This window comes from Galeopterus variegatus, unplaced genomic scaffold (genome assembly GCF_000696425.1).
Source record: "Galeopterus variegatus unplaced genomic scaffold, G_variegatus-3.0.2 Scaffold3941, whole genome shotgun sequence".
Lineage (NCBI taxonomy): Eukaryota > Metazoa > Chordata > Mammalia > Dermoptera > Cynocephalidae > Galeopterus > Galeopterus variegatus.
Window position 1 is genome coordinate 122,223 of NW_007730052.1, and position 16,077 is coordinate 138,299.

The 16,077-nt window shown below is 35.7% G+C and overlaps 1 protein-coding gene across 1 annotated transcript in view; it reads right to left on the reverse strand.

The window, feature by feature from the left end:
* The window catches only part of DDX60 (DEAD (Asp-Glu-Ala-Asp) box polypeptide 60), a 94,267-nt gene that overhangs the window by 73,270 nt on the left and 4,920 nt on the right, over positions 1–16,077 (reverse strand). Inside the window, exons 5-8 of the mRNA XM_008586335.1 lie at positions 10,353–10,514; positions 8,200–8,358; positions 2,278–2,419; positions 1,167–1,322 (exon numbers count right to left, since the gene is read on the reverse strand). Coding sequence (XP_008584557.1) covers positions 1,167–1,322; positions 2,278–2,419; positions 8,200–8,358; positions 10,353–10,514 — 619 coding nt within the window. The remainder of the gene's footprint in view (positions 1–1,166; positions 1,323–2,277; positions 2,420–8,199; positions 8,359–10,352; positions 10,515–16,077) is intronic.

The window sequence follows — 16,077 nt, forward strand, 5'->3', positions numbered from 1 at the left end:
ATAATTACTAAGTGTGAGTAATTCTTTCAATCTATTTCTAGTTCACAAATTCTCCTTTTACCAATATTCAATCAGCCTTATAACCCATTCATGGACAATATTTTCATTTTTACAAGTTTGGTTATTTTAAAATGTGAATTCTGTTTTACATTCTTTGGTTATTATCTTATGATTCAGATTTCATATTTAATTTCCTTAAGCATTTTTAAACATACATATAGTACATTCTACTTTTGATACTTACAAAATCTGAAGCACTTAAGAGTGGTAGTTCTGTAGCTTACTGTTATCTTAGTGACTTATTTCCTCAGTTGTTTATAAATGTGTATTTGCACTCATATTTGGCAGGGAATCTTATGAAACCAGGATTTATGATGTGTTCCGCTACAGAGAATTTGCCATACCCCTTTGATCCCTTTAAGTTAATTTTTTGGCTTAGAGTTATCTCGACCCTGCTAATAGTTTAAATCTAAACCCCAGATTGTCAGAGTAATTTATTTTGTTCCACCTACAGACCAGGCCCAGTGAGATTAGTTTGTTGTTTTTCTTTTCTGAAAAGCAGGTTTGAGAAGATCTAGCCATTTAGTTATGCTACTAAGGATCCTGGATCCTGGCTTTGCGTAGAGGTCTGAATTCTATCACCATCTTCTTCTTTGACCTTGTATCCTGTCCCTGCTCAGGGCAGCTAGGATGCAAGCCTCTGGACCCCTGAGATCAGTAAATACTCCCCACGGCAGCAACAACTTGGGCATTGACTTTCCACAAAAGCTTTTAGCTCCCCCTTCATTTTTTGACCCCCAGGATCCCCCTTCTATTGTTTCGAGCTTAGCTATAATTACAAAAAAGATGTTTGGTGTCTCTTATCTAGCATTTCCATGTTTGGCACAAGAAGATTTTCGGTTGATCTATACTGCCATACTGCTGGAAATGAAAGTCCAGGCTGTTTCTTTAAACTGGCAACACCATTAATTACAAGCAAAACATAAACCTTCAGAATAGTAGTTATAACATACAACCCTGAAGATATGACAATTAAGGTAACTTATTTTTATTACTAAAATGCATAGTGCTAGAAAATCATTTATACTTGTAGCATTTAGTAGTATTTTCAAAACATTTTCAGAGGAACAATGCTTTCATTTCAAATTAATTTAGAAACTTACTACCTCTGATTGGTGATGGATTATTTCCAAGAAAATGAAGTTTTGTTGTTCTCAAAGGAAATGGCTTTCCAACATCAAACTTTCTGACTAACTTTGATACAGTATCCCAGAGATGTTCATAATCCTCCATAATGACTTTTCCCAAATCCAAATGCAGCCCTACGTAACAATTAAAAACACTATTAAAAGTCATCCACACATATACAGAAGCACACGTTTTTATTAAATACACACGTTTTCTGAAATACTTGTCAAATAGTGAAATTTTCAGTGAGTTCCATACTGGACCTAAATGAAAATGGTCATTTAGTGTTGACTATGAGATGGCAGATTCTAAAGTTTATCTTGTTTTTTCTATTTGATAACTAAATTAAAATTATAACTATCTTAACTGATAATAAAAGATGGTGAATATTTATTCTTTAAGGTAATAAAAATATTATGCCATACACAACTTTACAATCAATAAAACTGAATAAAAACTATGATTTTTCAGAGAAGAGAAAACTTGTAGAGGATTGTTAAATTTATATGTCACCAATTCATTCCAATGTTTACAATATGAAGGAACCAAATCCTAGAGGTCAAAGGAGGTTTAATAATGCTCAATTATAGTTCTCTCAAAATGTGTTTTATTTTAATTTGGCTCTTAAGAAACATCAGAAAATGTTTTCTAAGAAAAAATTTCAGAGAAAGGAAAACAAATTACATATAACAAATATGCAAATCAGCTTTATCTTCTGGAAAATATTTATGATTTACTAAACATATTATAGTAATGGTATAATTACATTAATTAGAATAATTTTATGAAGAAATATGCATATGATTAACTGGAAAATTCAACTGTTAAAAATTACCTGGAAATGCCAAACACATTTTTTCCAAAAACTACTTTTGAAGTAATATTAAATGAAAAAATATTTTAGAATACAAAATTCATTCTGATTGTGAGTAAATAGAAGTTATATACATATGTAAACAAAGATTGGAAGAAAAGAAAATTCTTGCTATGTTATATGTTGGAAGTACAGAAAAATTATTCTGAAGTTTTAAATCTTTTATAATGTTTATCTCTACATGAATATATAATTATAATATAGTAAGATGGTACCTTGTACAGTTTCGTTTTCATAGTAAAAAGCAATATTCTTCAGTAAAGGCTCATCACTTAAGTCAGGCAGGTGAGTTAAATTCATATTCCAAAATTCAAAAATGTTTATATTACTTAGGATGAAATATTCACACCACCTTTTCTGAAAATTGAAAATAAAACCAAGTTATTGGCAATTTTTATACTAGAAATAAACAATAGAATGACTTTATAAGTTTCCATAGTCCAACTGAAAGGCAGTGGACAAGGCTGTTTCAATTCTTATTAATGTAAGCCCATTCAGGCTGGGTAATGATGACTGCTTCATATTCACACCACCTTTTCTGAAAATTGAAAATAAAACCAAGTTATTGGCAATTTTTATACTAGAAGTAAACAATAGAATGACTTTATAAGTTTCCATAGTCCAACTGAAAGGCAGTGGACAAGGCTGTTTCAATTCTTATTAGTGTAAGCCCATTCAGGCTGGGTAATGATGACTGCTTCATATACCTTAGAAGATTAAAGCATAAAATAAAACCAACATTGACCAAAACTTGAATTCAGTATAGTTCCTTCTCCTGAATCAGGAAAGTCTGTATTTAATTCAATACAAGTTTGTTCTCATGCTTTGATCCACAGGTAGAGTCCCAAGGCTACAGAAATATTTCTGTTTCAAATGCACCTCTGTTCTTTACTTAGGTTTTAATGTTTTCCAATTGAACTTTCAGGCCAAAAAAAATATTTAAAAGAAAAAGGCACTTTTGATTGTTCAGTGATCTAGAAGATACCAAAGCCTTCAGATTCAAAGATTCTCATCCACCTACGCTGGTATGAACCTACCAGGTTTATGAGAGTCAGGCTGTGCGGCTTTGTTCCCACCTAACACAGGCAAGTCAAGCTGTCTTCACTGACTACACTTCAGGGTAGACACGGGCAAGCAGCATCAGTGAAGTGAGAACCTAGTCAAGCTTTCAGTCAATGACAAGCTTCCAGTGGCCGGAGGAGTTAAGTTAAAAGAGAGAGACTGAGGCTTCTCTGCCCCACATTCCCTTAATAACAAAACACAAGTGCGTTCCAAATGTGAACAATTTATCTGGTTTGATATGGAACTTTAACCCAGTGTTGTCCAGTAGAAATGTAATATGGGCAAGCTGCATGTTATTTTAAATTTTCTAGAAGTCACATTAAAAATAAAAGCTTAAATTACTTTTTATAATTTATTTCATTTAATACATATCCAGAATATTACCATTTAAGCATGAAACCAGTGTAAAAATATTAACAAGATAGTTTGCATATTTTTCATGCTAAGTGTGGAATCTGGTATTTCTTTTAAATGAACAGACCATTTCAGTCCAGACTACCTACATTTCTATATCCATTTAGGGCAATTGGCCATTGCTCTTAACATCCCAGCTCTAACCAGACAAATTAGGGAGGCAACCCAAGGTTCATGACAAAGTTATTAATATCAAAGAAGCAAGAACATCCCAACCACCACATACGAAACACTGTAGAGAACTCCGAAGAGCCATAGAACCGTGGTTCTAAAACATCAGCATAAGCCTCACCTAGAAAGGTTGTTGAATAAAACACAGATTGCTGGGCATCAGCCCTAGACTTTCTGGTTCAGTGGGTCTGATGTGAGGCCTAAGAATTGGCATTTTTAAGAAGTTTCCGGGTACTGCTGATACCATTGGTCAGGAAACTACACTTTGAGAACCACCGCTGTATAGGTTTTTTTCCCCTGATCCCATTCCCGTAATACCGCTGACTTACTAGCTACACGTGAAAGCCATGCAGTAGCAGTTCCTCATTTTATTTACTGCGTACAAGAAGTGCCTCTAGTGTGGTATCTACGTGTCAATATTCAGAATAAACCTAATGGGACTATTTTCTTCTATGATCTGCTTAGTTGCTTTCTTCAGAGACCTCAAAAAATTTCCTTTATCATGAAAATTTCAGAGGCTACCTGAAATTACACTTCAACCTATCAAGTGCTACCAAAAATGAAGCATGGAGTTTGGGAAAGGCAACAGGGTGGTTGACTGTGGGATAATCAGCTGTCACACTGTAGGGTACATACGTGGAAGCTGAACAGAGCAGAAATCAGATATCAACTTGGTCATTTACTAGCTGTGCCAACAGACCACATAGTCTTTCTGAGTCTGAGATTTTCATTTGTAAAAGAGGACATAAGAGGACTGTTGATGTGTTTAAATGAAATAATAGAGGTAGAGTAAACACATAAAACAAGTGCAGAATAAATAGTAGCTACCCTTATTATTTCCAGCAATCCATGCCATCCTAATTAAAGATTGATGTTTTCTACAAACCAAAACCACAACGTCATCTTAGAATATTCTAAAATTTACAAAGACTTTTGTAATGTCCTTTTCGACTAATTCTTCACTGTGTGTAAAAAAAATGTAGAAAAGTTTATGTAGAAAATTCTTCATAAACAACAATTGTACATAGAGAACATACATTTCAATCTGTAAATCAATACCATAAATATTACATTCATACCATTCAGTGGTTGAGCACACACAAGTCAACCTATATAAAGTTGACAAAAGAAACAAATATTTCTGAGAAATAAATTCACATGTCATAGCACAATATTGATGCAGTACTGTATTATTTCAATATCTGTCATGTATTATCAACAGGTTTAATGTATTAACCTGAAATGACATATGTTAAAATATCTAAAGTAAATTGAATAGGAGCTAGAAATGGAGTTTTCCTATCCTTTTTTAATTAACATAGTCTGCCACCTCCTGTCAGACTATCAAAACACCTAGAGGAAATTTCCCCAAAGGGATTGGCAATACAGGAATGTATTTTCTCACCCAAGCATCAACAGAATCTACACAGGACTGTGTTTACCACATCTAAAATTACTGCATCACAAAACCTTTTAAAACTTCTGTTAGAACAGTTGGGTGTTTATAGATACAAACTCAGATATGCAAGAAATGTACATACCTGAACTTTATGATAATATAGTAAATATAATCTAAGCACTACCAGGTAAAATAGGTCCAATGCATTTACTTATTAGTCCCACTCAGATCTATTCCTTTTATGAGTCTCCTCCACCAATCCCATGCCAGACTTTGACAGGGGCATTTATACAAGTGCCATCCTTATTTCAGCAAGAAAGGGGTACCCACTGATCAGTCTGGTGGTCTCCAGTTACACATCACTCTCCAGTATTCTACACAGGCACATACCAGATCCCTTGAATGGAGAATGAATGGATAGTCAATGGCCACTGAATGGCTTCCTGTTGGCTCCCTGGAGCCAGCATTCTACTAAAATACAGCCCTCCCATTCAGAACAGACTGCCCATGTCATTTCCTTTCTATTCTGTCAACGGGCTTTCGAGAACTCTTTGAAGACTAACAGGTCCCCTCTCCCCTCTCAACCAAGCAGCATGACTCACTTAGAGCCCACACGAACTTCCAGATGGCCTGCCACTGGAAGCACAGGAGACTGTCTTCCATAACTTCATGCCTAGACACCACACTGCCTTTTCTACACAGTTCTCTGGCACATGGAACCACAGGTCTCCTAGGTGAAGCTGTCTGTCTCCCAATCTACAACCTGAGGACCGCAGCACAGCTTCTTATGCTCAGACTCCTGAAACTTCAGGGGGAACTCTGTCATGCCCTTCCCACCCTACTTATGGCACCCCTTCACTTGTTCTCCAACTCTCTCCCTCTCATCTCATGGACATCTCATGGGGGTTGAGAGAAGAGAGGTAATGTAGTAGGGGCAGAAGGAGGTAGTTGGCTGCATACCTTTTTCAATAATATTTTTATACATGGATCAGTAATTATTATTTTAGAAGCCAGGAATTTGGCATTTGTTTTTCCAATTGGTAGAGTGATGGCGTATGCCAATTCAGCTGGAGGAGGGGGCTGCGAGAAGGGAGGTGGTACAGAAAAGAGTATATCACAGGAGTCCTTCAACTGATAACATTCAGGGAGTTCATTAACTTAGGTGTGAAAATTACACTTTCATTTTTGTTTTTGCTTACTAGCGACAAAAATTATATTTTCCTCAATTATGAACCCAGACAATACCACCATCCTGTGTAGTAGCTGGGATTTGACATCAGTAGAAATCACAGATATTTTTCCATTACAAGTGTTACAAATATCTAGAGATACGTATTTATACTTATCTACATTGAAAGTCTGGTAGTTATTCGATTATCTAATGCAGTAACAAAGAAACAAAGTAGATCATAAATATGTTTTAATTTTTTGATAACCATATTTCAACTCATTCCTTCCAAACTCTTCTTCTTCCCTGTTCTATAAAAGCTTGTCGTCCACCTGTCTGTACTACTCACAATCCTCCGCAGCATGCTCATTTCCCATGTTTCTTGCTCACTTAATGATGATGACTTCCAAACCTGGCTCACATTTGTCCCTCCGCCTCAGTCATATCAGCATCACAGATAGCTTCAACCTCCAAACAGACAATTATTTCACATTTCTTGAATTTCTTTTGTCCAGTGACCCCCACCACTCTATCCCAGTTTTGTGTTCTCACAGACACACCCTAGATCTTAGTCTTCTAATTACAATCAACAGTGAGCCCTGTGCCATTAAACTCAGTGTCTACTCTCCAGTCCTCTACTTCCTATAATTCTTGACAGTATTGGGTACTATTAACCCACCTTTGAACTGCCCAGTTGTATTGGCCTTCAGAACAATTCACTCTCTTGGATTCCCTTTCCATCCATCTGGAATTCATTCTCTGTGTCTTTGGCCAGTGTCTGAACCTATACTTAATTGCTTAATATTGGAATATCTCATGTCTCTCTGTCCTAAGCCCCCTTATTATACCTCTCTCCCAAAATTATTTCATCTATTACCATAGCATCAATTAATATCCATTGGCTAATAAGTCCAAAATTTTTATCTCCAGCCCATTCCAATCTCCTAAATCCAAATCAGTATTTCAAATTACTAGATATTAATAGATATATCCATATGGACATTTCATTGGCACTTCAAACTCAATATTTCCAATGAACTTATGCTGTTCCTCCACAAAAGTGCCCGCCATACACTGGCAGCATCCCCACAAAAGCTCAAGCCAGAGATTTAGGAATCATCTGCCCCTCCCTTTCCCTGGTGCTTCACATTCAATAACTACACCTGTCGATTCTATCCCTTAAATAACTATTGAAAACTGCTCACTGCTATTCATCCCTACTTACCACTTCCTTAGTTTCTAACACCATCAACACTTATGTGACTAAGGTAATAGTCACCTAATTTCCCCAAATCCACTGTTTTGCCTTTACGGTGCATGCTGTGCATTGCAAGCCAGAGAAAGTTTTAAAAATAAGAGCGCCATGCATCTGCTTGAAACCATTCAATTGGTTCTAATTGTGCTTACTTCAAGTTATATCTCCATTCTTTTTTTTTTTTTTTTTTGAACCTATTAGGGGATCGCAACCCTCGGCACAGTGTGGTCTGCACCATGCTCAACCAGTGAGCACACCGGCCATCCCTATATAGGATCTGAACCTGCGGTCTCGGCACTACCCAGCGCCACACTCTCCTGAGTGGGCCACAGGGCCTGCCCTTTACCTCCATTCTTTTAATAGGACATGTAGTGTCTTATATGATTTGTCTCTTACCCACCTCTGCAGCTTCATCACTCCCCCATATTCTTTCTATTTCCATTACACTAGATGTATTTCAGTTCCTTGGTCATATTAGATTGGATGGATATAATGCTGTTTATTATTACTACCAAACACACTTGTTGAAACCTTGATTTAGGACATTAAAACTTTAAAGTTCCCAAAGGGCTAACATTGTTCTCATATACATCTATTTTGAAGGTTATTGTGTTTTTTATCTATCAAACAATTGAAAAAAATAATAAACTAATAAAGAGTATATTTACCATTTTTAATGAAGTCTGAATGTTCTCAATCCAGTGAGAAGTGATGACTCTAGTACACGCTCTTTGAGAAAGAGGTAGGTGGAGTAGAAAAACCACACTGAGACAATGCAGTTTACATAAGTCTTCCATCTCCTGCAGGGTTAAGCAATTACTTCCCGTCTGAATAAAATAAAGAAGGTAAACCAGAGAATAGCAGGCTGTGACATTGCATAATAAACATGCAGCACCATAAAAGCTAGCAGCATGCTTTACTGTGCAGGAATTGTGTGTTATTACATTCTTCAGTCTATATGTTTTAGACAGTCCTCTTCTTCATACATAAACTTGACTGCACTTATACAGATGTGATATAAAGGGAAGGGAAAGCTCCCAACTTAATAGTAGTTAACATAAAACATTTCAGGATTTTCAGTTAAGCCAAACTTTACATAAGCTGATCATGCAACTAATGAAGTCATGATCCCCCAGGGTTCTGGACTGATGGAGCCACACACTCAATGCTCTATCCTGTCTAAGTCATCATATTTTAAAAGTAATATTGAAAATTGCCAGGCTGAGCACAGCAGATGGGAACATATATGCAAAATGTGCCCAGTGAGAACACGGGTGAAGAAGTGGACATATTTGACATGATGGGACAAGGATGTCATAGCTGTCCTCAAATGTTGGCAGTCATCCGTGAAGCAAGAGTAAGACTTGATCAGGGAGCCTCCAGAGGGCCACAGAGGGTCTAACAATCGATTAGAAGTTCCAGAGCGAAAGATTGGACTCAGTGTCGTTTTTGTGAGAATGATTTAAAATAAAATGCCTAATCATGTAGAAATGTTTCACTGAAAGTATATTCAAGGAAATATTGGAAAATAAAAATACGTTTTTTGGTAAAAGTTAATAGATAGAATATGATGGGGCCTAAACATTTCTGAAATTGTGGATGAAAGAGACAAAACTTCACTTTTCTTTAATAGGAATCTCTAGCCAAGAATCCCCCAGTAATCAGATTGTATACAGAATAGTCCATGTAAACATGTATTTCTGAGCATGTATGTGTGTGTGCATGAATGAGTGTGAGCACATATATGTAGAGATGACTGCTCAGCTGGGGAGTGTATTAGTCTGTTTCTTTTGCTTATAACAAAATACACGGAACTGGGTGATTTATAAAGAAAAATGAAATTAATTGCTTACAGTTTCTGAGGCTGGGAAGTCCAAAGCCCATCTGGTGGTGGCAACAGTGACCCAGGGGTCACACATTGCAAGATGGTGGAAGCAGAGACAACAGAGAGAGAGAAACAGACTCTCCTCTTCCTTTAAAGCCCTCAGAACCATGCTCCTGACCACCATTTTTAATTCATTCACTACAATCCAATCATCTCTTCAAGGCCCCACCTTTCAATTACCTTAATAGGCCTTCCCACCCCCTCAACAGTCACAGTGGGGGCCAAGTTTCCAATACATAAAACTTGGGGGACACAATTCAAGCTTCAGTGAGTTTGGGGGGGACATAATTCAATCCACTGCAGACAGACAATCCAGACTGGCCAACAGATTCTTGATGAACCCTGTCAGTCATAAAGAAGTTTAAGAACTTTGGCATCTCTCCACCAAGACACTACAGTAGAAATGTTCTTTTAAAAGACAGTTTGATATTGTGGCATTGCACAAGATATACCTGAGTACAATCCCCACTCCGTTTAATACCTTTGCTTTGAGGAATGTTACCTACCTGAACTATTTGAACCTCTGTGTTCCCATATGTGAAATAGGATTAATAGCATCTTATTTGAAATGCTGTTGTGAGAATTTAATGGCAAAATGAATACAAAGGGCCCAGAACATTGTAGTATAGTAGGCACCCACCGAGTGCTAATATCCTGTTTTGTTGACCCTCCCTTTGTATGATTTAGACTAAATATGTACCAAGTGAAACATCTTTCTATGCAGAAAGTACTAAATCATATAATGGCACAATAGATATTTCCTTATAAACATAAATCTAGTTTTTTCCCTATTTTTGTATACAAATAATTAATTTTTATACAAACAAATAAAGGAAAAATAAAAAGTACCAAATGAAGGAAATGGTAGATGAAAATCAATAAAATTTCATAAGTGGAGGGCAATGGTGTTTCCCAGTAAAGTCATAACAATCGCACCTGCTTGACGTTACTTTTCTGGTTAGAGGTGGTCTTCTTTCTGTTTTCTAAAAAGTTATGGTATATTCTTAAAGACAATGAGCATGAAGTAACACAAAGGACACGCCGAATGTCAGATCCTTCTGGCCAGAGTTGCTTCAGCAGCGATATAGTCTCATATGCCTATCCCAGAAAGAAATTATAGCATGGCATGATATTTAGAATAATATGTTTATTCGTAAGTGATCTTACTAGAAGAAATTATACAGAAAAGATACGTAGCTATGACAACATAGAACTGTAATTATTTCTGTTAAAATATTATAAGCAAAATTTTAAATGGGAAAATAATTTCAAGAAATATTTCAATGAAATCACTAAAAACATAAACATGTAAAGAACTCCTAAAAATCAATAAGAAAATGCCTAAGCCTTTAATAATACTACACTCCAATAAAGAAATACAAATATGAATAAAATAGAAAAAATGTTCAGCCTCTTCAGTGATAACAAAAAACATCAATTAGCGTATTTATACTTTCAAGTTAGCAAAGTACTTTTTAATGATAATAGCACTGGAAATTACAGTGTGATGTGTCATTTCTCTTATACTTTGCTAATGAGAGTGTAAATAGATAAGGACTTAATGCAAAGCCATTTGGCAATACATATGATTACCATTAAGTATGCTGATATGTTTCAACTGGCTATTTCAAGTTCCGGGGATTTAGCCTAAGTAAATATCCAAAATGTGCGCCAAGATTTATGCACCAAAATATTCATCACAGAGTTATTTTTAAAAGATATGTTTCAACTGGCTATTTCAAGTTCCGGGGATTTAGCCTAAGTAAATATCCAAAATGTGTGCCAAGATTTATGCACCAAAATATTCATCACAGAGTTATTTTTAAAAGCCGATTTTCAAACTATCACTTAGCATTAGGAAAATGTTATGTATCCAGTAAAAGTAAAATTAGTGAATAATTTTTAATTAAATCTAAGAATGTTTATATAATGATATCAATTTAGAAAGTGAATTAAAAAGGTAAATATAACACTGTCAATTCAGTTAAAATATATAGAACACCTCTAAAAGAATATATGCAAAAAGTAGGTGTTTCTACCTCTAGGTGGTGGTGCTATAAGTAATCTTGATACATGGAGTATGAAAGGTATTCAGGGGAATAATAAGACCATGATACACTGAAATCTAGATATTATACTATTAATGAACTTTGAGTCACCCTATGTTTCAATGTGAGGCACTGATTGCTCACAGGACATTTTTATATTTTTCAAATTCTGTCATGTATTTTCATTAAATACATACATAAATATATAGTTTTGTGGGACACTCATGTAGTTAAAATCAAGAGTCTGTAGTAATCAACTTCCTTAAATAATAAGTATTTTTAGAAGTATAAATATTCTGTGCAGAATCACACCCGTGGCATGACTTAAGAAGAAAGAACAGTCATACTGCAAAATAACAGTGTGTGAGGGGAAAAAATATTCCAGCTCTGGAATTTCTCATGCTCCTTCACCACACTTGCCCCAATTCAAGATTCTGTAGCTACCAAAGAGAGATCAACTGCAGGAAACATAAAGGAGGAGCATTAGTGAAAAGCGAAATGAAACAACCACTAAAAATATTAAATCTAGGGCTGGCCCGTGGTTTACTTGGGAGAGTATGGTGCTGATGACACCAAGTCAAGGGTTAAGATCCCCTTACCGGTCATCGTTTAAAAAAATAAAAAATAAAAATATTAAATCTACCCTAAATCTGAAAATACTAAAAAAGGTAACCAGGTGGAATAGAGCACAGAATACACAAAAGGAATTACAAACATGCACTGTTTAAAGCATCATATGGCGTATAAGGGGATCAAACAAGTGATTTGAAGAGACAGATGCCTTATAAAAGGGCCAGACACATGATTTAAAGAGACAGACTCAATTTATGGGGACAAATATGACTTAAAAGTATAGCAACTATCAGCCAAGAGAAAGAAATAAATGGCATAGTAATAGGAAAGGGAGAAGTGAAATTGTCTCCATCTGCTGATTGACATGATCAGCATATCATATGTACAGAAAACCCTGAAGATTCAACCAAAACCTGTTAAAACTGATAAACAAATTCAGTAAAGTTCCATGGTGCATAATTAACATACAAAAATCAGGAGCATTTCTATAATGAACTATCTGAAAAGGAAATTAAGAAAATAACCCCATTTACCATAGCAACAAAAAAATTAAATACTTATGTTTAAATTTAATTAAGGATGTAAAAGACCTGTACACTGAAAACTATGGGACACTGATCAAAGAAACTGAAGAAAACACAAATAATTGGAAAGATATCCCACATTTATAAATTAAGAGAATTAATACTGCAAAAATGTCCATACTACCCAAAGTTATCTACAGACTTAGTGCAATCTCTATCAAAATTTCAATGTTGTTTTTCACAGAAATGGAAAAAAAAACCCCTAGATTTGTATGGAAACACAGAAGACCCTGAATAGCCAGAACAATCTTGAGCAATAACAAAACTGGAGGCATCATACTCCCTGATTTCAGAATACATTCCGAAAGTGATTGTAATCAAAACAGCATGGTACTGGCATAAAAACAGAGACACTGACCAATGGAACAAGATAGAAAACCCATAAATAAACCCATTTACCGTTGACTGATTTTTTGACAAAAATGCCAGGAACACACAATGGGGAAAGGACAGTTTCTTCATTCAATGATGGTGGGAATGCTAGGTGTCCACATGCAGAAGAATGAAATTAGATCATATACAAAAGTCAACTCAAAATGGGTTAAAGCTTTAATTTAATACCTGAAATTGCAGAACTACTAGGAGACGACATAGAAGAAAAGCTCCACAACATTGGTCTGAGCAATGATTTTTTGAATACGACCCCAAAAGCTCAGGCAACTAAAGCAAAAGTAGACAAATAGGACAGCATAAGACTGAAAAGCTTCCACACAGCAAAGGAAACAATTAACAATTGAAGAGACAATCAACGAAATGGAAAAAAATATTGACAAACCATATAGCTGACAAGAGATTAACATTCCAAAATATATAAAGAATTCAAACAACTCGATAGCAACAAAACAAATAATGCGATTAAAAAATGGGCAAAGTATCTGAATAGACATGACCCAAAAGGAGACATACAAATGGGCAACAGGTACACGAAAAAATGGTCAGCATCACCAATCTTTAGGGAAACGCAAATCAAAACCACAAGTGAGATATCATCCCAAACCTGTTAGAAGGGCTTTTATCAAAAAGACAAAAGATAAGTGTTGAAAAGGATGCCAAGAAAAGGAAACTCTTATTTACACATTGTTGGTGAGAATGTAAATTAGTACACCTATTATGGAAAACTGTATGGAGGCTCCTCAAGAAACTAAAATAGAACTACCATATGATCAGACAATCCCACTTGTGGGTATGTATGCAAGGGAACTGAAATCAGTGTGTTGAAGAGCTATCTGCACTCCAATGTTCGTTGGAGCATTACTCATGACAGTTAAAATATGGAAGATATGGGTGGGAGGGACCCATTGATCAGACAATCCCACTTGTGGGTATGTATGCAAGGGAACTGAAATCAGTGTGTTGAAGAGATATCTGCACTCCAATGTTCGTTGGAGCATTACTCATGACAGTTAAAATATGGAAGATATGGGTGGGAGGGACCCATTATAAAATACAAACACTAACCAATGAACTTATAAACACAACCAATAAACACACTGAAGGAGGTGGGCAAGAAAGAACTAACCTGAATAACTTTGGAAAACAATATATTGACATCTTCTATGGCTACAAATAAAAAGAACTGCATGTAAATTCTGTAATCTATTAAGTAAATATGTTTCACACAGGGTACAGTTAACAATTTTAAAACTACTCTATGTGTATATTAGAATTAAACAAATAAGGAAATATATTGTAGGTGACGAAAGCTGAATTTCTCACAATTGGAGAAAGAAATTACAAATGAAGAAAGGGGAGGCACAAAATGAATCATGTGGAGTTGAATTAGAATAAAAGTTATATATGTACATATATTTCCTTGTTCTGTCTTCTGAACATTCCTAGTAGCAATAACATCCCAATAGCAATGAACCCACTTAGTTTTCACATCTGGACTTCTAAATGCTATTTTCCAATAAAAGCAACCAAAACACCTTGAAAAAGTAGTTAATGTCAGGGTTGGGGCTGGGAAAATGAAAGAGGAGACTAGAACATCTTGTAGATTTCAAAAAGTAATAAAGTACTCAAAAGATGGAGACATAAAAGAACACAAGTGCCAACCTAAAGGATCTTCTAATGTTCAAACCTGGCACAATTTTGATGAGCAGCAAAATAATAATAATATTGGACTTTATAATATAAAATAAATATCCATTAATCCTTACTGATATATAAGTAAATAAACAAATAAATGGCAGAACTAGGACAGATCTCCCTTACAACAGAATTCCACTAATAAGTGTAGAAGGAAAGAATGAAATAGAAAATCACCATTAGGCCAAAACATCAGTAATAACTGTCGCGGACAAAATCCACTGATGGAAGCTAAAATTAATCAGCAAAAGTTTGAAAAGAAGCACTATTTGCATAGCCACAAAGTATCTCCCTAAAGATACGTATTAACTACAAAACTGTCAGGCATCAGCTTAACCAGTGTTAAGATATATCTACATCATGAACCTTTTGATACCATACACTGAAGACACAGCATCGTTACATGACATTCTTGCCAAAAATGCATAATTTCATTCCAATCATTAGAAAATATCTTTAAAAATGCCAAGGTCATGAAAGACAAAGAAAGACTGAGAAACTATTTCAGACTGGAGGAAACTAGAGAGACATAACAACTAAATGGAGGTAGTACTCTAGATTGAATCATGGAACAGAACAAGACTTGGGTGGAAAAATAAGTGAAATTCAATAAGGTCTGAAGCTTTGTTAATAGTATTGTGCCAATGTTAATTTCCTGTTTTTCATCATTGCACCATGGTTACTTAAAATGTTAACATTAGGAGAAGCTAGGTGAGAAGCATAAGAGTACGGAAAGTGTACTACTTTTCCAACTTTTCTATAGTTAAGAAATTAGTTCAAGTAAAAAGTCTTTGGTAAACAGAGCTGCAATGAACATGGGAGTGCAGGTATCCCTTCAACATGATGATTTCCATTCCTCTGGGTGTATACCCAGAAGCTGGATTGCTGGATCATATGGAAGATCTATCGGTAGTTGTCTGAGAAAACTCCATACTGTTTTCCATAGTGGTTGTGCAAATTTACAGTCTCACCAACAGTGTAGGAGTGTTCCCCGCTCTCCACACCCTCACCAGCATTTGTTATTCACAGACTTTTTGATTAGACATGGAACCAATCTAAATGTCCACCAATGAATGACTGGAGGAGAAACTGTGGTATATATACAACATGGAACACTCCTCCGCCATAAAAAAGAACGAAATACTCCCGTTTGCAATAACATAGATGAGCCTGCAGAAACTTACGCTGAGTGAAATAAGCAAAGCACAGAGGGACAAATACCACATGTGCTCGCTCACTCATATGTGGGAGCTAAGAGAGAAAGAAGGGAGGAAAGAAAGACCACAGTGGTGCATTGGTCTTACAGAGGGAGGGAACATTCCTAGGGCTACAAAGTGGAGGAGGGGGGAGGGGGGAAAGGGGGAAGAA